This window comes from Astyanax mexicanus, chromosome 1 (assembly GCF_023375975.1).
Source record: "Astyanax mexicanus isolate ESR-SI-001 chromosome 1, AstMex3_surface, whole genome shotgun sequence".
Taxonomy (NCBI): domain Eukaryota; kingdom Metazoa; phylum Chordata; class Actinopteri; order Characiformes; family Acestrorhamphidae; genus Astyanax; species Astyanax mexicanus.
In genome coordinates this window covers 63,613,816-63,639,016 of record NC_064408.1, presented here as the reverse complement: position 1 = coordinate 63,639,016, position 25,201 = coordinate 63,613,816, and the positions used below count along the sequence as shown (strand labels likewise).

The 25,201-nt window shown below is 37.4% G+C and overlaps 1 protein-coding gene across 1 annotated transcript; it reads right to left on the bottom strand.

Annotated features, from left to right (window-relative positions):
- Nucleotides 1-145: 145 nt before the first annotated feature.
- Nucleotides 146-23,793, bottom strand: hook1 (hook microtubule-tethering protein 1). The gene is made up of 22 exons (XM_022664663.2): nt 23,635-23,793; nt 18,557-18,642; nt 16,973-17,045; nt 16,808-16,858; nt 16,412-16,544; nt 15,585-15,652; nt 15,130-15,192; nt 14,428-14,511; nt 12,529-12,692; nt 11,319-11,459; nt 10,872-11,073; nt 9,005-9,115; nt 8,818-8,905; nt 8,502-8,568; nt 6,403-6,543; nt 5,241-5,328; nt 5,053-5,084; nt 4,566-4,648; nt 3,328-3,428; nt 2,900-3,001; nt 2,743-2,811; nt 146-1,785 (listed from the first exon to the last, which is right to left on the bottom strand). Exons 1-22 carry the CDS (start codon nt 23,677-23,679, stop codon nt 1,630-1,632), a joined length of 2,148 nt encoding a protein of 715 aa, XP_022520384.2. The 5' UTR covers nt 23,680-23,793; the 3' UTR covers nt 146-1,629.
- Between the last annotated feature and the right edge of the window lie 1,408 nt (nt 23,794-25,201).

Genomic DNA, 25,201 nt, shown 5'->3' with positions numbered 1-25,201 from the left:
TCTAACTAATAGTAATAATTTATCATAAACAAATGCAAGAAGTCTCGAACACATTACAGAGAACATGCAGTCTGCATACTCCATCTAGAGGTGATGACTGGAACTTTTTCTTTGATTATTAAATTAAACACAACACTAAAACCACTTGTAATTACAGTGTTTATTTTTAATTATTTGTACATGAAAACAAAAGCTTTACATATACATCGAATATTCCAGAGATTCCATCTTTAATATGCTTCATCTTTGACAAAGACACTTTTTAAATAAAGTCAAAACTTTAAAAGCCTTTTTTTAATTAGCATTTCATGTGTTCTTACAGTCATTTAAAGTTCCTCTATCACATATTTCATGGTACAAAGCCTTTTTCCCCCGACAAAATGAAATCTGTAAATAACCCTTACCATTAGGTTTAGCCTGATCCTAAAGATACCCAACTGTGTTCCAACATAAATTAAACAAATCACATTTTGAATCTAACAGCCCCAAATTCTTTAGACCTAACACAGGGCAGATTATCACAATGTACAGCCATTCTAAGCCTACACTGCAGCTATGGATGATTCACTGGCTATTACAAAGGTTGAGATTTTCGAGAAACACCCTTTTTGAAAAAGGCCATTCCAAAAAATGGTCACAGCATTTCACCCTATAAAAGAAGGCTTGGCTGGGTTTACTATGACCAAAAGCTGGTGATTTATTCCTGATATCTGTGGCCTTTATGGGCTGAAGCCAGACAGCAAATGCTCAGTGGACAGTAAATGCCTGTCTGCTGTTTTGCTTTTACAAGAGCATGCAAGAGATTAATCACAGTAAATTACTGTATAAAAGAAATACTTCAAATGTCTTCAAAGCTCCAGTTGATTATAGAATGGCTGCAGCAACCAGACTCTCAGTTTCTTTATTTGAAGACGCGTTACTCTTTACTTTTTTGTATTCAATTGTATGAAAAGATTTTGTCGTAGAAAAAATGTTTTTTTTTTTTGGTGTCCAGCACCAAATAGGCCTTTGTCCTGAAGCTTTGTTATTATCTGTTAATGTAGCTGATTGTGAAAATGCATGCGAAGATGTGGAGAGACAAAAAGGAATGCTGATTTCAGGTCTATGATACAACAAGCACATGTCTCTACATATACATACATACAGTACAACTGTACTATACATACTTACAGAAGTACACGTCAGCCGGCTGCATAGAATACCAATGGAAGCCTTTAGCATGCATGCTGCCCTTTAAGTCCTTCTCATATGATATATAAACACACGTACGGCACCAAGCAAACAACACACACATCTCCTAATTAGTCTTTCACAAAGTAAAGCCTCAGTGCTTAAACAAAATACATTCAGACACCAATCCATTCTGTCCTAAAGAATGATTTATGAAGGAGAGTGCTCACTGAGTGTAGAGTTTTTGAGGGGTTGCTGAACCTGTGCTTGCTTGTTTCTTGCATTTGAGTTTGTGTACATATGAGGGAGTGAAACAGGTTTTTTAAGTGCTATTATTCACATTATGGCATGCTTGTCCCTTTATTCAGTAGTGTGCTTAAGGTCACTTAAGTGTGTGATTGAGGAGTAGGGGAGGGGTAAAGAAGGTACGGGGAGATGGGAAAGGGGACAAAGTCTTCATTACTTAGTGGAAGTAGCAGGCACATTGATCGACATTGTGCGCCGGGCGTTGGTCACCTGACGTTGCTGGGCAAGGAAGGACTGACCGGGCGGCACCAGAGAGTTAGAACGGCCACTTAGCCGAGACTCGATCGCCATCTTCTGGAAATTCAGGCTCTGTGTGTGAGAAGGAGATCTTATGTTTTTTTTTTTTTAATTAAGGTAATCCATAGTTTAATTATGCTGAATTCCTACCATTAGCTAAGTTTCCCTCTATTAAACAATTATACAACATTGTAAAGATGAAGCAGTGCCGGCACTCCGACCGCACGGATCACGTCCCTAATAATAGTAATCATAATCAGTGATGTTGCCTGGCCCAGGCTTTGGGGGCCCTGAAAATAGTTTAACAAGCCCAGCTTCAATAACATGCAATGCTATTGGGCAAGAGACCTACAGGGTGCGATGTTGTAAACAGGCACAATTTTTGGGACACAGCCTCACAGACACACTTTCTGCCTCACAGACCTTTTTTTTTAATAATGGTAGTGGTATTTAGTCATTATTTTAAATTATTTTATTTATTCTAACTGTTTAGTACCATTGTTAACGCAAAAGTTATTTAATTTAACTTCCTCCTATTTGGATATTTAATATTAAGAAATTATTTTGGAGATGGGGGGCACCACAAAGCATTAGTGCCTAGGTCACACAAGGCTAGCATGGGCTTTCTCTGGATCATGTCTACAGCAAGGTACCACATCTGTTTTAAATGTTTTATTACCAGGCTTCTAAACATGCATGTAGATGAATTCTGTGAAAATCTTCAATTACGTAAATAACTGAAAAATGCTTAAAGTATGAGACTGTTATGGACTGTTATGCTACACTTCAACAACATCCAATGAAAATAACTCAGAAATATGTTTTACAGATTTTTTTTACAGTTTAAATTATCACTTCATTCTTTTATAGTTTTGGCCTTTAGTGTACATTTATACAAAATTCTAAATTGATGTTTTTAGTTTTATGTTTTCTCCTTTCTCATGCCAGAGTTAAGCTAACTCTGAACAGTAAGAGCAAGACTACTTACAACCTCAAACTAAAAATAAAAATACTGTGTAATGCAATTACCTTATTGTACCATGCAGTCACAATGAGTTTCTCCTCATATTCCCGCAGCTTGGCTTGCTCACACTCTCTCTGCAGAATACAGAAATAAGAGGTAAATAAGACAAGCAGAAAGATCAGAGTGAGAGAGAACCAGATTAAACCACACAGAGACGCAGACCTCCAAAGCAGAAACTCTCTTCTCCCTCTCTAATAGCTGGACTTTCAGGGATTGGATCTCGGCTGAGGCTGGGTTCAGTTTAGGGTCTAGTGCACGGATCACCTGTCAAACACATACATATTAGAGTTACAAAATACATATTATATCAATAACTTCTAATCAGTCTCTAAATATGTTGGTATGTGCTTTCAGAACACGGCCATTCATAAATATTCACTGGCTGTTTGGATGGTTCAAGGCAAGTACAAGATCAAAGTTTTTTTTTTTTCACATCAATTCAATGCTTTAATAATCTTTGGGGGAAAAAAAAAAAAACTAAACCTAAACCCTGTAGCACTGTAAAAATGCCACATACTGACAATAACTATTCTCTGAAATCCCAACAGAGTTGCTACAGGTAAGAGTGGAATAGACATGAATGCAATTACATTGCGTGCTTTCTCCAGGTACATTTTGTATCTCTCCTCCATCGCTCGCATGTCATCATCTTTCTTCTTCAGAGCCGCCATCAGCTCATCCATTTTCAGAGCTGAAAATTAAAATAAATATAAGCATGAACCGGAATAGTTGTTTCTGATTTTACACATAATAATATGAAACAGTAAATACACTAGAAATTTCAGGCTCTCCCTCTCTCTTTCTCACACACTTGCGCAGGTGGAATTCGCAAAAATGTGCCAAATATGCAGCTACACTAGCATTTATTTCCTCCAAAAGCTCTCCGTTAATCTCCGTAACTCGGCACATTAGAATATTCTCATTTGAAAAGCATCAAAACTGCCCTGAGATATTATAATACAATAAAAGAAGCACTAGGCTAAATCTAGTCTGCCTGGCCTAACCCACACTATACTATTATTACTGTCTCCCTCCCAACAATACAGGGAAATACCAGCATTTAAAAAGAATGAATCATGATCTTAATTATGATTAATCACAGAATTGTTGTTGTGTGATCCATTTTTTCATTTATTTAAGAAAATATGCATATTAGTAGAGTAGAATAGAATGAAATAGAATAGAATATAAAAACCTTTTTATGGCGATTTAGTATTAGTTTATTTTGTGATAAAAATGGTATGTTTTGATACTGTTGTTTCAATATAAATTAAAAAGTAATCAAAAAAAGAGACAACTTGGATGTGTTCTTTCTGTTCTTTTTTTTTTTGCTGCATTGCATCGGATCAGAACTCGTACCGGCAGATACTCAAAATAAAATGATTCAGACTTGGGGGGAAAAAATGTGTTCTCTAGTTTATGCTTCATATTTTAAAATATATTAGAATGAATGCATAGTGTGTTTAATTTGTAAGAGCAACTACCTTGTCAGCTTACAATTCTCATTCATGTTCAAAACTCTTATTAAACATATTAACCCAAGTTTTAACCCTTCTCCTGGAGCACCGTTTGTTCTAGATGTCTGCGTATTCCTGCACTAACACAGTCACTTCAGACAACTAAGGAAATTATATATTTCCTACAACTAGAACAGCTGTTTTTTTTGAGAGTTTAACTCTTCAGCATATTTAAAGATTGCACTGTAAATTGCCTGGATTACAGACTAAACCCTCTCTTAGATCATGTGACCTGAACTGACAAATATGATAATATACAGTATGTAATGTTAATGTTCAATATCAACAGTCAGGTCAGGCTGTAGGCTCACAGGTTTGAGTTGCGTCTGGCTGTAGATCCTCCAGTAACTCTTTCTTCCTCATGATCTCATCTTGTGCAGCATTCAGCTGCACCCTAAGAGAGTGAGCACAAAGAAACCATATTAATCCCACGTCAGAATGGTTAAGATTTCCTGACACACAATCTTTTAATTGCTTTGCAATTGTTGTTGCTTTAGGACTCCATATGACTCTACAGAGGGTGTACAAGAAAATGACTAAGAAATAATGAAAAAGGAGCTCAGCTTTATCTATATTTTAAGTAATGCCATTTTCAAAAGCTACCAGGATTTACGATACAAAACTTTTTACTGTTCGTGAATCTGATGTGCTTAGGAACTATATGCTTTGAAAGGAAATTAAATATATGTATAGCCAATCAGACTGTTACAATTCTAATGTTTGTGGCTTGATTAGTGTATAATTCAAAGAAATATATATAACATAGATAGACAGACCAGATAAAAATGTAAAACTTACATATGAGCATCTAGCTTCCTCTTCAGATGAGACTGGGGGAAAAAAACAGAAATGTGACTTTTTAAAATGTCTAGTTAAATAACATTAATCTGATCACACACGGTTCTGCACAAAAAAAAATAGTAAATGTGTTTAGCTCATGATATATTCAGTGGAGATGTGACAGTGTGCGTTTACATCAGACTCACATCTTCAGGTTTGGCTCCCTGTGTCTGCAGTGCTTTCTGTAGGTCTTCAACCTGCTGCTGCAGTTCACTGACCCTCTCCCTGTTTAACCTGAGTGAACACAGTTACACACATACTGTAACGACAGCCGTCATCACACTTACTCACCTCAACAGTATTATAATAATATATACCTCTGTGCTTTTCCATTAATTCTAAGGTAAAACAGTAGTTGTGTGTTTCAAGCTACTTTATACCTTGTAGGGGTGTCACATAAAATATCGAAATCGATCGAAATTATGTCATGGTCTCGAGCCTCGAAGTCAAAAAGAGGACCGACGATCCCTCCCGCAAATGGTGCAGCACGCTACGCAAATAGCGCAGCTCACTGTAGCCGACGCCGCGGACATTGTGACTGCTCAAAGAGCAGCCCTTTCTCCAGAGAATATTCTTATAGAAAAAACTTGAAAATATAAAAATAACAGTTGTTTTATCTAGCCTCAAATATGTTAATAGTTTTGGTACCTTAAGGAGCATCTTTCTCTCAGTTAATAATATGTCTTTGTTAAAGAAAAAAAAACATGTCATTCTCAGGGACCGAAAAAGTCTTAAAGTCTTATTTTTCATGTTAAACTGTTATAGTAGGATAGAGTTCAGTTTCGTAAGGCTCTAATTGTTCTATTATTTTGTACATGTCTGTTCCAGTATTTTTTTTATTATTAATTTTAATAGTTCACACTACTGCTACCAAAAAAAGCCACTAGATGGCATTACAAATATATCTTAATTAAATATGTGGGGTATTACAGATCACTTGTATCACATTGCATCACTTATATCAAGCCCACCTTTTGCAATAAGATATTGTAAATTTGATGAATCAAACCAATGACTGATCATAAACCAATCTAAAACTGGCAAAGGCCTCTCTGCTGTTAAAAAAAAAAAAATCGAGAATCGAATCGAACCGTGACACTAAAATCGCAAATAAAATTAGAGAATCGTGACACCCCTAATACCTTGTGTTTAATATAATTACTTAATCCATAAAGTAGTGTTACATGGTGTTACATATAACAATTCCTTATATCAAATTACATTAACTCTTTTAATAAGACTTGTTATATCCATGGGTCCCTATAAGAACAATTGTATTACAGATTGTGAACATTTCCTTAATAATACCTGTTCTCAGTGTCCAGCTCACTGCGTGCACGCCGCGCCTCCTCCAACTGGACCTGCAGCTCAGTGATGCGCTCATTCTCTGAGTCCTCTTGCTGCACACGCAGCATCTTATTCTCATGCTGCAGACGAATAAACTTCTCCCTTTAAGACAAACACACACACACACACACACACACACACACACTATATCAACCCTTAAGAGCTGCAGCTGCAACACATACATTCACTGTAGTGGCTGACTGTCTACTGAAATGAAGCCACTCCAGCCATACAGTGGTGTGAAAAAGTGTTTACCCCTTCCTGATTTCCTGATTTTTTGCATGTTTGTCACACTTGTTTTGGAACATCAAAGCAATTTAAATATTTTTAAATGAGGGTGTTTATTATTAAGGGACAAAAAAAATCCAAACCTACATGGCCCATATGTGAAAAGATGATTGCCCCTAATCCCCTAAAGCTGGTCGGGCCACCCTTAGCAGCAACAACTGCAATCAAGCGTTTGCAAGAATTTGCAATGAGTCTTTTACAGCGCTGTGAAGGAATTTTGGCTCCACTCATCTTTGCAGAGTTGTTGTAATTTAGCCACATTGTAGGGTTTTTTCGAGCATGAACGGCTTTTTAAGGTCTGCCACAGCATCTTAATCAGATTCAGGTCAGGACTTTGACTAGGCCATTCCAAAGACGTTTTTCTTCAGTCATTCAGAGTTGAACTTGCTGGTGTGTTTTGGATCATTGTCCTGCTGCAGAACCCAAGTTCTTTTGAGCTTGAGGTCACAAACAGATGTTCGGATATTCTCCTTCAGGATCTTTTGGTAGACAGCAGAATTCATAGTTTTATTTATCACAGCAAGTCTTCCAGGCCCTGATGCAGCAAAACAGCCCCAGACCATCACACTACCACCACCATGTTTTACTGTTGGTACACAGAATGTTTTCCCAAAAGTCTTGGGGATCATCAAGATGTGTTCTGGAAAAATTGAAACAAGCTTTAAGTTCTTTTTGCTCAGCAGTTCTTTGGATGTTGTTGTGGGGTATTTTGTGACGTCTTGGATGAGTCGTCGCTGTGCTCTTGTGCTAATTTAGGGCGGCCGGCCACTCCTGGGAAGGTTCACCACTGTTCCATGTCTTCGCCATTTGTGGACAATGGCTCTCACTGTGGTTCGCTGGATTCCCAAAGCTTTGGAAATGGCTTTATAACCCTTTCCAGACTGATAGATCTCAACTATCTTCTTTCTTAATTGTTCCTGGATTTTTTGGGATCTCGGCATGATGTGTAGCTTTTATTGATCTTTTGGTGGACTTCACTTTGTCAGGCAGGTCCTATTTAAGTGATGTCTTGATTGAGAACAGGTGTGGCAATAATTAGGCCTGGGTGTGGCTAGAGACTGTGTACTCAGTTGTCAGAATCCACAGTGACGGTGTGTTTTAACAAGGGGGCAATCACTTTTTCACACAGGGCCATGTAGGTTTGGATTTTTTCTCCCTTAATAATAAACACCTTCATTTAAAAATAGCATTTTGTGTTTGTCTATGACTAATATTTAAATTGGTTTAAATGTTCCAAAACATTTAAGTGTGATAAACATGCAAAAAATCAGGAAGGGGGCAAACACTTTTTCACACCACTGTATATTCAGATAAATTCCAACTGCCAAAAAATTAATTAATTAATACAATGCAAATCATTCATCAATCATATTAAATCAATAGCCATATACATATTCAACCATCATGTAAAAATACCATTATACTGCAAAATCTATTTTAATTTCATATTTTAATGAGTTTAGTGAAATACTACTTTACTGACTGACAATTAGTTCTCTACTTCTCTACTATTTAAATAAAACTGTATTATAGCACTGGGGGCAAAGCTCCCATGTTATGTTAATCACCCTTTGTTTTCTCTTTAAAAAAAGTTTTTTGGTGTGTTCTACTGCCCATTTTTTGTTGATAGATTATTGGTGACACTGAAAAAAAAACATTGTCAATGTAGGTTTATTTTAGGTAACCTAAAAATAACTTGAGATCTAATCCAAACTAAAATAATCTCACATTTAAACACAAATAACTCACACATGCACAAATACAAACAATACCTGTATTCAATAGGCAACATCTCAGCTGCCAAGTTGTCATGGCTTGGACTCCCAGTTTTAAACATTCCTACAGTTCAAAAACACACATACATGAATTTGCATTTGGATTTGTTACATTTTTCTTTATCCTTGTTTTCAAAGAGCTTCCATATTCTTATATTTGAACATTACATTTTAACCATATAACAATGTAATTTGAACAACCATGTTTTTTTAGCTGTTAATAGAACCATTTAGACAAGCAAGTGAGGCTTTGATTTTGAGTGTGCATTCTCCTCGGTGCTTTAGAAGTCTTTGCTCCCATCCAATACTGTACCTGCTTGTAGAAGCTGGTCTTGCTGAGCTTGTGTACATCTCAGCTCCTCATTGGTCTCTTTTAGAGAGTCCCGCTCAATGATGACTCTCTGGTAGATTGGACACCAAAACACAAATTCACAATCAAATGGGGGCAGAATAATTGTGAGAATTCAGGATCTTGGATATCTATTCACGCATGTATGTACCTCCTTCTCCTTCACTAGGGTTTCATACTTTTCCTCAAACTTCTTCATCTCAAAGGCCAAATTATCAGCCCTGCGTGTCTCCTCGGACAACTTCCTGTGAAGCTCCTGGACCTGGTGAAAAAAATAATAAAAATGTCTTTAGTATGAATAATAGTTTTTTCACTTGCAATATACACTGCCTTTCAAAATAAAAATAAAAAAAATCACATACAGTTAGTTGGACCACTGTAAGCTTTGATTACGGCACACATTCGCTGTGCTACCTTTGACACAAGTTTCTGCATTGTCACAACATTCATTTCAGTCCAGAGTTGCATACATTTTTCCCCAAGGACTTGTACTGATGATGGAAGATTTTGACTTCTATACAAAGTCTTCTTCAGTACATCCAAAAGATTCTCAATGAAGTTAAGGTCTGGATTCTGTGGTGAACAATCCATGTGTGAAAATGATGATCTCATGCTCCCTGAATCACTCTTTCACAATTCCAGCCCTGTGAATCCTGACATTGTCATCTTGGAATATTCCTGTGTCATCAGGGAAGAAAATATCCATTGATGGAATAACCTGGTCTATATTCAGTATATTCAGGTAGTCAGCTGACCTCATTATTTGGAGCAACTGCAGCAACCCCAGATCATAGCCCTGCCCCCCACAGGCTTGTACAGTAGACCCTAGGCATGAAGGGTGCATCAATTAAACATAACCCGTTGTTACAATTTCTAACCACATTCTTTCCTCAAAGATGATGGTTTCCCACTGTCCTTCCACATTTTAATCAATCTGGCAGCTGCACTGTGTCCAGACAATCAAGGAACAACAGGCTGCAAGCTCACACACATACGAGCCTCACACACAGAATAGACGACTTTTAACCACAGAAGAGAAGCTGAAAATGGCAGAATATGGATGTATAGAACTATAAATTACAGTAAGGTTTACTAAAAATTAAAATATTAAACTGCTTCCTTTGAATAATAATAAAAATAAATAAATAAAAGAAATCCGTCATTAACATATTTTCCACCACCACAGGATGCGTCCCTCCAATGGCTGTTTAACAAATGAGAAGCTACTCACTAGTTAGGGTTGCATAACTTGTGGCCAGATAAAACAATCACCCATGCATAATGTATTTAATGGTGCCTCTACCTATATGCTTAATTCAATCCAAGTGGTGACCTTTTTTGCCATATACATATTTATATATAAAAAACATTTTATCAGAAGTCAATGATCCATCAAATTGTGATGTGTACTCTGTTTATGGAAGATCAAAGAGCAAAATAAACAACATAAGCAGCTTTAATCTTCCTCTGTCATGGGAAATCAGAGGAACATTAATTGTCCTTTTGTATCAAGCAGCTAAATTGTTATAACATTTAAAATAAATTTGCCCTACATGACATTCCATGTCCTGCAATGTAACTGTTGTAACACATTGTGATGCCGATGCTGAAATGATATTTAATGTGCAGCCCTAATCTGTATATAGTTACAGCATCAGTCGTAATGTCTCCTCACACCCACTCAAGAGATTTAAATAAGACTCTTCCAAATTGTTTTAATAACAACGTACTAATCAACTGGAGCTAATGTGCTGCACCTAACTATAATTTTAAACATTTAAGACTTGTTGTCTATTAATAATGATTTACAAATAATTTTGTAGACATTTCTTTTTCAGACATTTCTTTAGTTATATTAACACCGTGTCTCAACACTAAATGAAGACCAAATGTTCTTATGATAAATAGTTTAAAAAACACAAAGATAATGGCTTTAATGTTTTGCACATGACTGTATGTGCAGCCTAATATACTGTATGTGTGTGGGCAACATGTGCAGTGTATCCACTGTGTAATACCTGTCTTTTATAAGTCTCTAGCTGGGCTCGTGCAGCGTTGGCCTTCCGGAGCTCCTCCTCCAGACTGACAGTATTGTGCATATAAGTCATGTTCTTATCCTCCAGCACCTTCACCTGCCTCCTCAGGTCACCTAAGTCCTCCAATTTCTTCCTGTACGTCTCCACAGATGCCTCCAACTTCACCGCCCGGTCAGAGCAGCTCCTACACACAAACACATATTGATAGAGCTCTCTAAATAAACAATGCAAAGCAGCTGCTTCTGGGCACAGCTTAGTTTACAGCAAATGATTAGAAAAAGGTATGGAGCTTTGCATGGAAAACTGCCTGTACTGCATCTCCACTGAACAGTATATTAGACTATGCCTTCTACATGATTTTGGGTTCATTTTGAGGAAGGAATCAAAAATTGGTCCAAAAAAAAGAATTCAATAAAAACAATTTCACACCTCAGAATGTCCAGCTCATCCTTCAGTGCGCGAGATTCCTCAGCCAGGCTGGTGAGCTCATCGTTTCGGTGCTGAACCTCCACCAGCTGCTTCTCCAGCTCCTCACAGTGAATACGGTAATCATCCTTAGCTGCCTCCAGTCTGACAATTGCACACAACCAGACACAGAGCATTTTGCACTTGTTCTGATTAGTTCTGTCATTTTCAGCACCTTGAAGAATATAATATACCTTATTATTTTTAGGATACTTTCAACTAGTACACTATAGTTCCTGGGGCATCCTGATGAGAGCCAGTTTCATCATAATGTTTTTAAATGCTCTTTGAGACTGCACTTGAGGGTAATTTCAAAGTTCTTGAAATTCTTCAGTTTGACTAACCATCATTTCCTAAATATTTTTTTCTTTACTTAGTTGAAAAGTTCTTGCTACAATATGGATTAGAACATAACTCAAATACAGCTCCGGAAGAAAATCTCTGATTTTGTTATTTATAGGTAGATGTTTGAGTAAAATAAACATTGCTGTTTTATTCTATAAACTACAGACATTTCTTCCAAATTCCAATTAAAATATCATCCTTTAGAGCATTTATTTGCAGAAAATGAGAAATGGCTGCAATAACAAAAAAGATGCAGAGCTTTCAGTTTTAATTCAGAAATCAATATTTGGTGGAATAACCCTGGTTTTAAATCACAGTTTTCATGCATCTTGGCATATGTTCTCGTCACCAGTCTTACACACTGCTTTTGGACAAATTTATGCCACTCCTGGTGCAAAAATTCTTGAAATGGCCTGTGATCATCCATCTTCCTCCTAATTATATTCCAGAGGTTTTCAATTTGGCAAAATCAAGGAAAACATCATTACATGGTCTCTTATTTTTTTCCTAGAGCTGTAGGGCTATTCGCTGTATACCAACTCTACCTCTTCACAACTTTACAACTGATGCTCTCAAACACATTAAGAGACAAGCAAATTCAAGTAATTAACTCTTGATAAGTTTAGCACAGCTGTTAACTGAAATTTGACATCATACAGCTGACTGAGAACATTCTCAAGAACTGCAAAACTGTCATCTACGCAAGAGGAGATACTTTTAAGAACCTAAAATATAAAACATGGAATTATTTAATGAGCAAATCAGAATATATGTTTTCCTTCATAGCAATCTGCAGGCCAAGAACCATGAGTATACAGAGCAGCACTACCTGAAGTTCTCCTCCTGGAGCTGTTCTAGCTGCAGCTGGAGCTGGCTATGTTTCTTCCCTGATGGAGTGCTGGGATCATCAAACGTGTCCAGTTGATTGGCTCGGTCTGTCAGAACATCGTTCTCTGCTAAGAGGCTGTTGCGCTCTTCCTGCAGAACTGCCACCTGTCCAGGGGATCAACAGTTAATGGGGCAGAGATCGACCTTAAAAGTAGATCTTGCTATTGGTGTTACTCTGGTATGAAAACAACATTTGTTTTTGAAGGTCTTATTTACCGATATTAACTTTTAATATTTGCTGACATCATTTTACAACCTATTGAATCAAAGAATTTATAAATCCTGTGGATGTCTGCAGTATTTACACATTAGGTCAACAGATCATTCAAATAGATGAAGACTATTTGATGCAAAATGCTTCATTAATCCTCTAAAATAAGATGTTCAAAAACAGACAGACAAATTTAAAGCACGAAGAGAGAAAGAAAGAGACAGATATAATTAACTCCTTAATGGAAACATAAGTGAAACTCACCATTATTGTTGATAATTAATTACTGTTACACTTCCAAAAGCAACCATTTGTCAGAAGAGTATAAAGTATAATAAAGAACAATAACAAAGTGTCAGTATTAGATGTTAAACTGTTGAGTGTTGCAAACTGTAAAGCCAAGGTTTAGCAGCACTGCCATACAAAAAAAAGCCCTACCTCAGGTTTTGTGAGTCGTTCCCCAGTGTTTGCTGCCAGTGTTAGCTTGGTTAAGACAAGGCTTTAGTAAGGCTTTGGTTAGGCTCTGTAGCCATGCAGCCATTTGGACTTACCTCGTTCACCATGGAACTGTTAATACTCAATCTGTCAAAAATCAGTGTCAGCAGTCAATCAGATTACCACAGCGCAATGAGAGTGTAAGGATAATGGTATTATTATTGGAAAAATCCACTGTGACTATTCCTAATATTTTTATATTTAGCAGTTTAACAGTCTAATAAGAAGAATAAGAACTAATGAATAAGGCAATAATGTATCTAATAACTACCACTATTGTGCACATTTAGTGATATTTAGCAGCCGATACTCAGCCGGGATTGACAGAACAAGTCTGAGAACAAACCTGCGACCTGTTGAGCTCAGCAAATGTTCCAATTACAATTATGGTTTCCAGTCAAGCACCAGAAAAGAACAACACTAGTCAGCGCAATACAGAAAATAAATTCATAATTTGACAAAATTTAGTGTTTTAAAAGTGCTGCTAGATGAAGTCAGTTCTCTCTGCTTTCAGCAGGTTCTAAGCATGCTGCTGGGTAACATCAGTTCTGTCTGCTTCCACACAGATTCTAAATATGATGGTAAGTCAATTCTGTCTTTTTACGATCAGGTTCTAAACATTCTGGTAGATAAAAGTACTCCCTGCCTGCTTATAAGCAGGTTCTAAACAGCTGGTGGGTTAAATTAGTTCTAGCTGCTTATGTGCTGAGTCTAAATATAAAATATAAAAATATGCCGTCTATTCAGACAGAACTATGAGGGAGGAAGAGACACCACGTTAGGTCTGAACTGCAGTTTATCTAGTCCTCTGTATTTCTGGGTAAAAAAGTTAGGCACTAATGACAACACAGCTACATGCTTATATTTGGCAGTGAGTTGTCAATTTTTTTGCAATGTTAGGATGCATCACACCTTTTAGATTTGAATACACAGAACTTCATCTCTACACTGCATTCTAAGTAACATCGTATTGACATGAATTAGTCTTACTTTAAATTTACTTTGACTTTACTTAATAACTTGCATTGACCTCCTTATTTACTACAATGTAAGACATTAAGGGATAGAGAACCTTCTTTAAAGGTTCTCTTCTTTTCACACTGTGTAAATGCTAAAAAATGAGAAATTCCTTACCTGGATGTCCAGCTCTTGACAGCGCTGTGCCAGCTCTTCTTTTTCCGCCATCACTCCTGACAAATCTTCCAGAGCTTTTTTCAGCTATCAAACACATGCATAAAACACGCTTAGTGATTTTTCTAAGCAGCTATTAGAATTACATCTAAATAGCAGAGTAGGCTAAGCACTCGTTTGTGGATTTGTATCCTGGTACTGCAAGTTTCACACCCTGCCTCTGGGGAAGTAGCACTAACCCCACCACAACACAGTTCAACAGTTGTTATCCATATTTGCATACCAGAGACCTATTTATCCACATTTGACTTCCCGCAGCAGCTAAACTTTCTGGTAATAACAGTTTGATATGTGTACTGCCTTCTGGTAACAATGTTTTAGAGGTTTATAAGAATTAGACATTTTTGTTTAAGCTATAGAAGTCTGGCTAAAGTAAGTATAGACACGGCTTGAATAAAAAAGATCCTGGCTGAGAGAAAAACATGGATATTCATACAGAGAACTAGAGTGATCATTATGTAAAGTTACAGACAAGCAGTGAAAAAAAAAACAATGCTAAATATAACATTATTTGGATCATGGAAATGTCTGCAGAACTCAGTGTGGAATCATAAGGCAGAATCGGATAACATAAGAAATTTAAAAAAGCTTTTTCTACATACAGTAAGATCCTTCATTTTGTCCGCTAGAACTGAATTATCTTACCTGTTGATCAACATCCCCAACCAGTTCTGTTCCAAAATGGGGTTTGGACTCTTTACTCATCAGCTGTACAAGACATTTAGAAAGATACAGAAACAGAAACACGCTATAAATAATGTAGAGTGCAAATGTTTTAGGAACAGCATAAGGTGTGGTCTGTAAAGTTAGAGAGCAGTGTGATATATCGATCTGAATAAAAAACAGTTCGAAGAACAGAGGTTAGGCTGCTGATTCCCTGTGAACTCCAGTCACTGTATGGATTTGTTCTGTTGCAGCAGAAGCAATTTTGTTTTACTTTGATGATAGAATTCATTCTAATGTGTCAAAAAATTCTAATGTTTTAACAAATGCTTACTGCACAGATTATTGCCTTTTTTTTCAGTTGACCAAGCATTTGCACAGTGCTGTTCTGTATGTGTAACAAAAACTTTATTTTAAAAATCGAATTGCAGTCTGACCTCCTGAATGGCCGTCATCACTACATGCTGCACAGACTCCTCCAGGGTCATTATGATCTGGATGTACTCTGGAAGAAATAATAACATGGTTACTGATAAACACATACTATATGTATTGAAGTGTCAAGATTTCCTGAGATATGATTTATTATTTTTATCATGTTTTATTATCCTCACCTTTTTGTTTTTTACCTTTAACAGTGAACAACACAAACTTTTACCATGTTAAAAGAAAGCCTGACTGGTAAGACATTTACTGTAAGTCTTAGTATGGTTTACTGCGTAATATAATATTAAACTACGGTATGCAAATCAAGCAAAATACTTTAGTTGTTTCTTAAAAACAGACAAATTCCCTCTACAAGTAGACTATCATCTTTGTTGCAATGAATGGGATAAATATCTAACCTACTGAAATATTTAATTTCCTGCTAACATCATCCAATAGAACACTTTGCTGATTAGATTAGACATTTTCCACAGGACCACGTCTTGTGCAAACATAAAAATTGGAGGTAAAAAATACATACCGTATATAAATTTTCATTCACAGGTCATATTTGAATAGTGTTGGATGTTACATATTGAATGTTAGATATTTTACGAAATATTAAAAAAGGTCTTACAGTCAAGAATTTAGTATCTGAATTATCAGAGTTTATATATAAAAATAATAAACAAAAACATTTTGCTTATTAATTAATGTATTTATTAATTAATTTTTTAATTTGTTTTTACTACTGTGTGGTTAGGTGATTATGCTGAATGCACTAGCATGTTATTGGTTGTTTGGTCTTTTTTTTTTTCAGACGGAAGCTGGACAGTACCTTGTTTCCGGTCACATTTGACTGCACAGCCCAGGATGAGCTGCAGGAGGCGCCCCAGCTCCACCGGATCAGAGTGCTCAGCCACCCGCACCAGATCAGGCAGAGTGAAACCTGAGATCTGCTGATTCAGAACCTGAGAGAGGAGGACAGAAAGAAAACAGAGAGGGGGTGTCTACTACAGGCTTATGATGCTTAGCAAACGCTAAGAAATATAAATAATTCATCTTAAACATAAATGTAAGAATTTCCATTCTATATACTTAAAAAAAACACCTAAGACCACAAAGCTCCACACAGTCATTACTGATGATGATGATGATGATAATAGCAACTTTTGAAATAGGTTGTAACTAAGCATAAACTATTTATTTAATATGAAACTGTTGTCAATCCTACCTCATTGTAGTAATCCACAATGATCTGTAGGATCTTTTTCAAGTTGTTCACCTAAACAGTTCATGTTTAAAAACAATTAACAGTTAATAAAGCAGGAAATATCAATGAACAGAAACTTTAAACTGGAGCTAGACAGAAACTGTTGTATAGATTTGGGTAGTTTACCTTGAGCCTCATATTATCACCTACATCTTCTTTAATACGTGCGAGCCAGTTCTCACTGAACCAGGATGGATCTCTGAAAGAAAACACATTGTGTTCAATGGAGATTTGTTAAATATGCCTTTATTCAGGGCAAATGGTTAAATGTTGAATTAAAAAGTGGATCAGAATTGAATTGTAATTACATTAGGCAACATTATCCCTGCCTGCTATAATTAGATAATTATATATATATAAAACTCATCCTAAAACTCAGTTAGAGCAAATAAAGTTTAATTTTATAATGTTCAACTGAACATAATGAAACGTGATGTTCTTGAGTGAATAAGAATGTGGCAACTTAAGGTCGACTGTTCAGGTAATACAACCAACCCCCAGACTACCCACAATTCACCAGTGGCTGTAATGAATTATTAAGGCAAGGAGGAGCTGAGATATAAATGAGTAATTCTGGTCACAAGTGGACAGATGTGGCTTGCACGAGAGCAAGAAAGAACAACAAATACTGCCCCTTTCACAATTTTTGACTGTGGTTCTAAAAAGAAATTTAAGGTTTTAAAAATCTGGGTTATTTCAAAATTTACCTTTCACAGAATTTGCTTAATATCACACTGAAAAACATGTTTACAGTACTGTGCAAAGCTTTTAGGCACACAAGCTATTTCAGCAGTCTGAGCAGTACATGTTCATTTACTCAGTAAAAATTAAATTAATACAGAACACACTGTGTATTTAATTGTGTACATTAAAACATTGTCATAGCTCTCCATGTGGCAGACTAGTACTATTTATCGTTGCTGTTACAAAATTCAGTGTTTAATGGTGTTAAATCAGATGATGTGCGGATGGAATTGGCCAAACACAAGTGCTGGCTGGGAATTTTCAGGAGACATCTGGAACTGAATCTTTGTTCTTTAAACTAACTCAAAAAATAGCAAACACTAACAGAGAAATTCTTATTATGTCTCATGTTTAACTGCGTCCATTTTAATGTGATATGGACATTTTTGCGTTAATGCAGAGAGATATTTACACATTTTGGAATCTGAAACATCCATACAGTACTGTATACATCCAACTTTTATTTGAGCTAAATTCATTAAGAGAGATTGCGCTAAGATTCTGCTAATATTTACTGGCATCCAAAAAATAATGAAAAATGTAACTAAAGCATTTACCCTAATTAATATTTCTCTTTCTTTAGGGTTATTCAGATTCTTAAAACATTTAAGAAGTAACCCTATGACTTTAAATGGACTGATACATTGATATGTTCAGCAAGAGAAAAGATCTTAAACTTATGTCCAGATCTGCTAATAAACCTAAATTCAATAAACATAAACTTCCTCAGGTACCTGATCTACAGCACATTAGAATCTGTGGGTTGAGACCCTGGATAGTCTAAAAAGATCATATACATAGGAGTGGTCTCAAATTCTCTACTCTGTACTCTCCAATCCTAAATGCTAAAAGAGAACAGGCTTATTTCTTGATATAGAAGAAAGAGGGAGAATGAGAGAGAAAAAGAGGGATTTATGATCATACAGAAAAACAACAATATTAAAATAAAATACAACATGTACTCACATCTGGTGTAAAGCCTGGGCCATGGCCGCACCTGTGGTGAGATCGTTCACTGTCTTACATGGTGCTGTAGTGTTAAAAGTCTGCAGCTGAAGAAATTAAGCAAAACAAATATACAAACATTAGCACTGAAAGACACAACAGCTTTTTTTATTGTTATTGGGAAAGGTGCAGGGGTTGGAAAAAGACACTGAAACACCTGGTTTTAGACCACAGTAATTTGTTGTGATGACGGACAGTTCTGGTGGAAACAGAAGAGTTGAAGTACACATTGAATTCTGTCGTGATTTGGGCAGCCGGGGTTTTATGTTTTTTGGATACAATCCGGGTTAGCACCCGAACATCCCTTTCAGACAGCTTCCTCTTACATCCACAGTTAATCCTGTTGGATGTGGTTCGTCCTTCTTGTTGGTATGCTGACATTACCCTGGATACCGTGGCTCTTGATGCATCACAAAGACTTGCTGTCTTGGTCACAGGTGTGGCAGCAAGACGTGCACCAACGATTTGTTCTCTTTTGAACTCTGATATGTCACCCATAATGTTGTGTGCATTGCAATATTTTGAGCAGAACTGTGCTCTTACCCTGCTAATTGAAGCTTCACACTCTGCTCTTACTGGTGAAATTAATGAAGATTGGCCACCAGGCTGGTCAATTTAGCCATGAAACCTCCCCACAAAAATGACAGGTGTTTCAGTTTCATTGTCCAAACCCTGTATATTTATAGTGCATTTACAGTGTACAGTTTATTGCTGGTGGGTATTTAATTTAATACAGCATATCTAGACACTTAAGGTGCATTTAATTACCCACGTCTGGACATCCAAGTTACATCAAAAGATTCCACCAGATACTAGATGATTTTTAAAAATATATAAAATATAGATTTTGTGTACTACCTGTTAATATACTGTACTTATAATGTTCACAACCACACATTTACCACTGAACTGTGTTTGTCAGTTTTGAGGAAACAAACTGAGTTTTATGTTTTGTTTGTTCTACATTTATTACCTCCAAAACGTAACATATATTTTCTGTTTGAAAAATTAATACAACTGTGAAGATATCATCTACCCTATACCAATGCCTTTATTTACTACAGAGTTGAAAAGAAGCAGCCTTAAAGTATATATTTCATACTCTATCAGAAGTACATAAATGGTTTATCTTGCATTTATTACAATTAACAGCATCCCAAATATTTGCATATATGTGTATTTACCTCTAAATTATCGTTAGAGCCTCCAAACCAATAAATAAAGCAGTTTAATCAGCAGTTTGAAGTTGTAAACTCTTTACAGTTACAGGAATGTCAAGCTCATCCAAAGTTCACATAGATATGGTAAAATGGCAGCAAGGCACGTGCACACTATCTATAGCCAAAGGGGGCAAAAACCCACCTTGGACCTCATCCAACAGTCGTAGTAGTCAGTATAGTATCCAACAAAATTGAGTACACCCTCACATTTCCACAAATATTTTATTATACCTGAAATTAGGATAAAACTTAGAGCAGTCAGTGTAAAGCTTGTAAATTAGTATATATTTACTGGAGGGTTATGGCAGTTCTACACAATCATAGTAGTCAAAAAACACGTTGGCCACAATTTGGACATATTCACTGTGTGGTGTATGTTCAGGTATTTACTCAGGTATTTAGAAATAAATGTCTGTGTGTTAAGACTATTTCAGAGGACTGCTATACAAGCAGTACACGGACTACTCTTAGTAGCTATATCCAAGTTTTATTTCTGTAGTATTGTCCCATAAAAACATATAATCAAATAATTGAAGAAATGTGAGGGGTGTGCTCACTTTTGTGGATTCTATATTATTGAGCATTTCAAGGGAACTGTTCAAAACCAGTTTAAAAGACCTTTAAGAAGCTGTAACAAAGTAGAGAGTGGTGGTGTACTGTTGTACTATGCAGCTACACCTACACACCTATTCTACTTCAGGATTTTCTGGTAAAAAGCAGAATTCCTGGTTCCATTTATTACAGCAAGTTTTGCAGATCCTAAATAAGTAAAGCATCACACTACCACCACCATGTTTTATATATACAGAAGTAAAACTGCAATCGTGTGTGTGTGTGTAGCAGAGGAGAATGGAACAGCTTGACTGGCTAAAAGTAACTTATCTGCTAAAATACACATATTATCAAGCATTACAGAGGGCAGCAAAGTACTATAAGTCGATAATGTAATCATCCCGGCAGGCGTACCTGCGATTCTTCCAAAAAATGTCAGGGTTAGCTTAAGACAGTCCTTAATACACCTCAAATTCAAAATGGACTACCCAAGAAGTGCAAGTTGGGGTCATTGCACTCCCGTGGCCTAAACATCATCATAACTCTGGACTGAACTACAAAGGAAGATGCATCCAGGACAACCCAAGAACCTCACCACTGTCTTAAGCTTTTAGGAAGGAAGTATGGCTGAACGGCCAAATAAAGTCTTTTCAAAGAGGGGTTTACTAAGTACTGACCATGCAGGGTTTATGCCCTTTCCTTTATCTTACTCTGAAACTGAAAATGATGGGAATAAAAAAAATCTTGCTTAAAATATTTCAAAAACATGTAATTTTAATCATATACCTTTTGGTAATCAGCAGATATTTTGACAGGGTACCTGAACTTTTTAATGTCACTTATTGGTAAAATTTGAATACTGAGAAAGTTGTGTGACGAAAGCTAAGAATTAGAATAGTTAATTTAGCTCATGATATAGGAAATGGTATGCATTTTAAAAAATTCTCAGTATTAATCTTAAAAGATCAGGATTATACTGTGCTGTTTTTTGTGACTTGGCAGTCTGTTTTCAGGTCTTAAATCACCCACACACCCTGACACAACAATATAGCGTGTCCAAACACTGCAACCTGCCCTCTTAGTTCCAAACTGACAATCAAACTGAACAAGCAATGCATTCGGGGGAAAACTTGTCACTTTGTGGGGCATTAAGCCACTGAGAGTTGCTTCAGTAGGCATGTATTCCTATAAGACAGACAGCTTTAATCTGAGGGTCTGGATCATCAGTAGAGCTTGTGGAACAGTAAGAATCTGATCCCAGTGTTTGCTGGAATGACACTCAAGCATGGCAGCCCTCTATCAAACAGACTTTATGTATGTTTGTATTTAAAAAGGAAAAACAGTCGGATTTACAGTCATAGTTGCAGGCCACAATAAAACTAAAGCAAGTCTCATTGGGGTAAATCATGGTTGCAGCATCCATATGTTTCCTGTTTGTTGCACTGTGTAAAATACAGTTTAATTTCCATAGAAATTGTAGCTTTATAACGCAAATATAATGAAATAATCTGGAGCCTAGGGTCACAACACACAGTGCCAAATGTGAATCAAAGGGGCACAAATCCTTGTGGATATAACTCCATGCAACAACTCCAGATCCAGAACGATTTAATTAACATAAGTACCTGACTGCTCACATTACTACATCAAACCTTGTGGCTTAAATGCAATAAAAATACTCACAGAAATATCTATAAAGTTTTTCTTCAGGTGATGATTTCGGGCTCTTGCGGAATTAAGGGCTTCTAAGAAGGGACTCAAGGCCCATTGTTTTTCAGCATTGTATTTTTTTCCCCAATTTATTTTTTTCTGTGCTGAGCATTCTTTACAGGTATTATTATTACAGTTGCATAATATAAAGCATATACTACTTAATGACACAATAACATTCTACAGAATGTAAAACATTGAAGTAAAGCATCCGACTAGTTGAAATTGATGGAACAAAATAGAACTGAGCTGAAGAAACAAAAAAAAAAAAAACCTTTAAATGAGCTAGTTTTATTTTCAGCACAAACCCAGCACGCCCCTTTAAATAAGGGAACATGATTATACATTTACTCACTGTCCTGTAGTGGTGTTTTTAGGATGTTCAATGCATGTCACATCATATTGTAGAGTGTTAAAGTGTGGACAGGCTGCTGTAAGGAACTTAAAACAGATTATAATGGGTCTGGGACGCATACAGCACCATTGGCTCGTTTGGGTTACTGTAATTGTAAAGCTTTCTGAATAAATTGTATTAGTGATAGACATAGTATCAGTACCACTAGTTGTTACTGTAAAACAGTGGAAGTGCTTTGGCTCAAAATAACAAGGTAGAGGGAGACTGGAATTGTGCATAAAGAACTGCGTTCAGAAACTAATCTATTGCACAGACTATTAGAAATGACTAGAGGTTGAAATTAATCTACTGTAATAAAATGATTAAAAGGAAATAGATCCGAGTCGTCATCGAGTGGCTTTTACATGCAAATGTGTAGGTTATATGGCACTCTGCCAGAGTAGATCCCTTATGGGGAGAGTGTAAACAGCAGGGTATGGCGTGAGTGTGTGTGTGTGTGTGTGTGTGTGTGTGTGTGTTCTGCACTGTACTGGGGTCTGAGGTGGTAAACAGCAGAAAGCAGTGATCTGCAGCAGCTGAGTGGATCCCTGGCTGCAGGTCTCTCTCTCCCTGGTGTGAGAATAGCCCACTGTCAGGGCCAGGAGCAGCAGCCCTTCTGGGAGCGGTGCAGTCACTATCGATCACTGCAGTCTATGTGTGTGTGTGTGTGTGTGTGTGTTGTTGCTGCGGCTTCTGCTGCTCTAAATCAGCACACCTAGCCCCTGCCACCAGAGCGCAGAGCCCCCCTCGCTGCCCTCAGTCTGGATCATGTTAGATTGCATAAGAGAAGCAGACATTCCATAAATACCGCTCCAGCTAAACAGATTAACTCTCAAATCGGATGAAAACGTCGCTGGTTAACGTTTCCTATCTGAACTCTGCCTGCGGCTGCGGCGCGTGAGCTAGCTGCGCTGTTTTAGCACCACCAGCAGCAAATACACACACACAGGGAGCTAACACAGCTAACCTGTGCCTCCTCCTCTCATTTCCTGTCTGTGTTCTTTATCAAGGGGTGTGTGTGAGTGTGTATGTGTGAATTGTGCACACGGCGGTGCCCGAGGTCCAGCCCTACCTGCGACAGGTAGTTAGTCGCACCGTCACTGATGTGAGACTACAGGAGCAGGCGAGCGCCCGCTGTACGGAAACCCCGCGGATAAACTCACCCAAACGATGAGGCTCTCACACAGCACCGTTTTGTTCAACTCCATGACTCTCTCTCTTTCCGCCGTCCGGCAGATATTTCCGTCCACCTGTCAACAAAGCGCTCCCCTTTCCCACTGCATTTGACCTCACCTGGAGGCGTTCGCGTTTTTTTTGTTTTCCACCCGTCTCACGGAGAAACCACGCCCCCCCCTCGCTTTGATTGGTTAGTCGATCCTAGGCTGTATCTGAAACGGAGGGCACCTGCCTCAATGCCATGCTGCCTAGGCGGAATCAAAAGCCACTTACTTTGAAGGAAGCACTGGGAAGAAGAAAGTACCTACACCAAAATCACTGTGAGACTCTCATTAAAGGCAATAATGTAGCATAAGAAGCTGCCAGAACACTGACAATTACTATCAGCTGCTGTTCATTTGTCACTCTGTCACAGTGTTTCTTGCAATCTGTCACCATTACATTCCCCCATATATGACTGATTGCTTGTCACTCTGTGTCGCCTATTTGGTTAAAAGGCAGTGTAGTGCTGAAGGTCTCTGTATCTGAATTTAAAGAAAGAAAAAATATGTCCTGATGGACAGCTTTCTGCTAGAAAGCTGCTTTATCTTTGTTTTTCATTAGCTGCTAGCATTTTTGCTAAGTAGGCAGCATTTCTGCCCTTAGTAGGCAGCATTTCTGCCCTAAGTAGGCAGCAGATCCGCCCTGGGTAGGCAGCATGTCTGCCTTAAATATGAATGAATGAATAAAGTTCAACTTATAGGATGCTTTACAATTTACACATTTTACACACAACCATTCATACTCAGCATCTATCCGCACACCGCTGAGAAGCGGCAGCCAATAGTGCACAGCATACTCTCAACCGGAAACGACCGTGCACCTGGAGGACTGCATCGAGCACTACAGCATTTACCCAGGACAGATATATGCCAATCCATATCTGGGCACAGTCATACACACATTTATACACACACAAGGTCCCAGGAGGAAACCCACACAGACACAGGGAGAACAAGAAAACTCCACCCAGATAGGGACTTGAACCCAAGACCCCAGTGGTGGGAGGCTAACCACCAAGGTAGCATATCTGCCCTTAGTAGGCAGCATTTCTCCCCTAAGTAGGCAGCATTACTGCCCTAAGTAGGCAGCAGATTTGCCCTGATTTCTTATGTTTCAGACAGAGACAGTAAGCCAAAAACAATGGCTATTACTCTCACATTTTTTAATCAGAATTTTAATAGTAAGGGAGTAGATAATGTAAATATCATACATTTGTAAAGGTTGGTTTCTGTGTCACCCACAAGTACTTTTACTACAAATGCGTTGTACAAATCTGCTAGCAAAAATGACGTAATTGTACTGCACATGCATAGTACAAATCTGGTTTCCAATTCAAACTGGGTATCGACAAAACTACTCAACCAATTCACTGTTCACTATATAGTAATTGCTACATAGTGAAATGACTAGTGAACAACGCACAAAAAACAACTTTGTTGTGGTGCTCTAAGGACCTCTAGCATACATCGTTTATACACTACATTTTGTAATGCATTGTGGGTATTCAATATT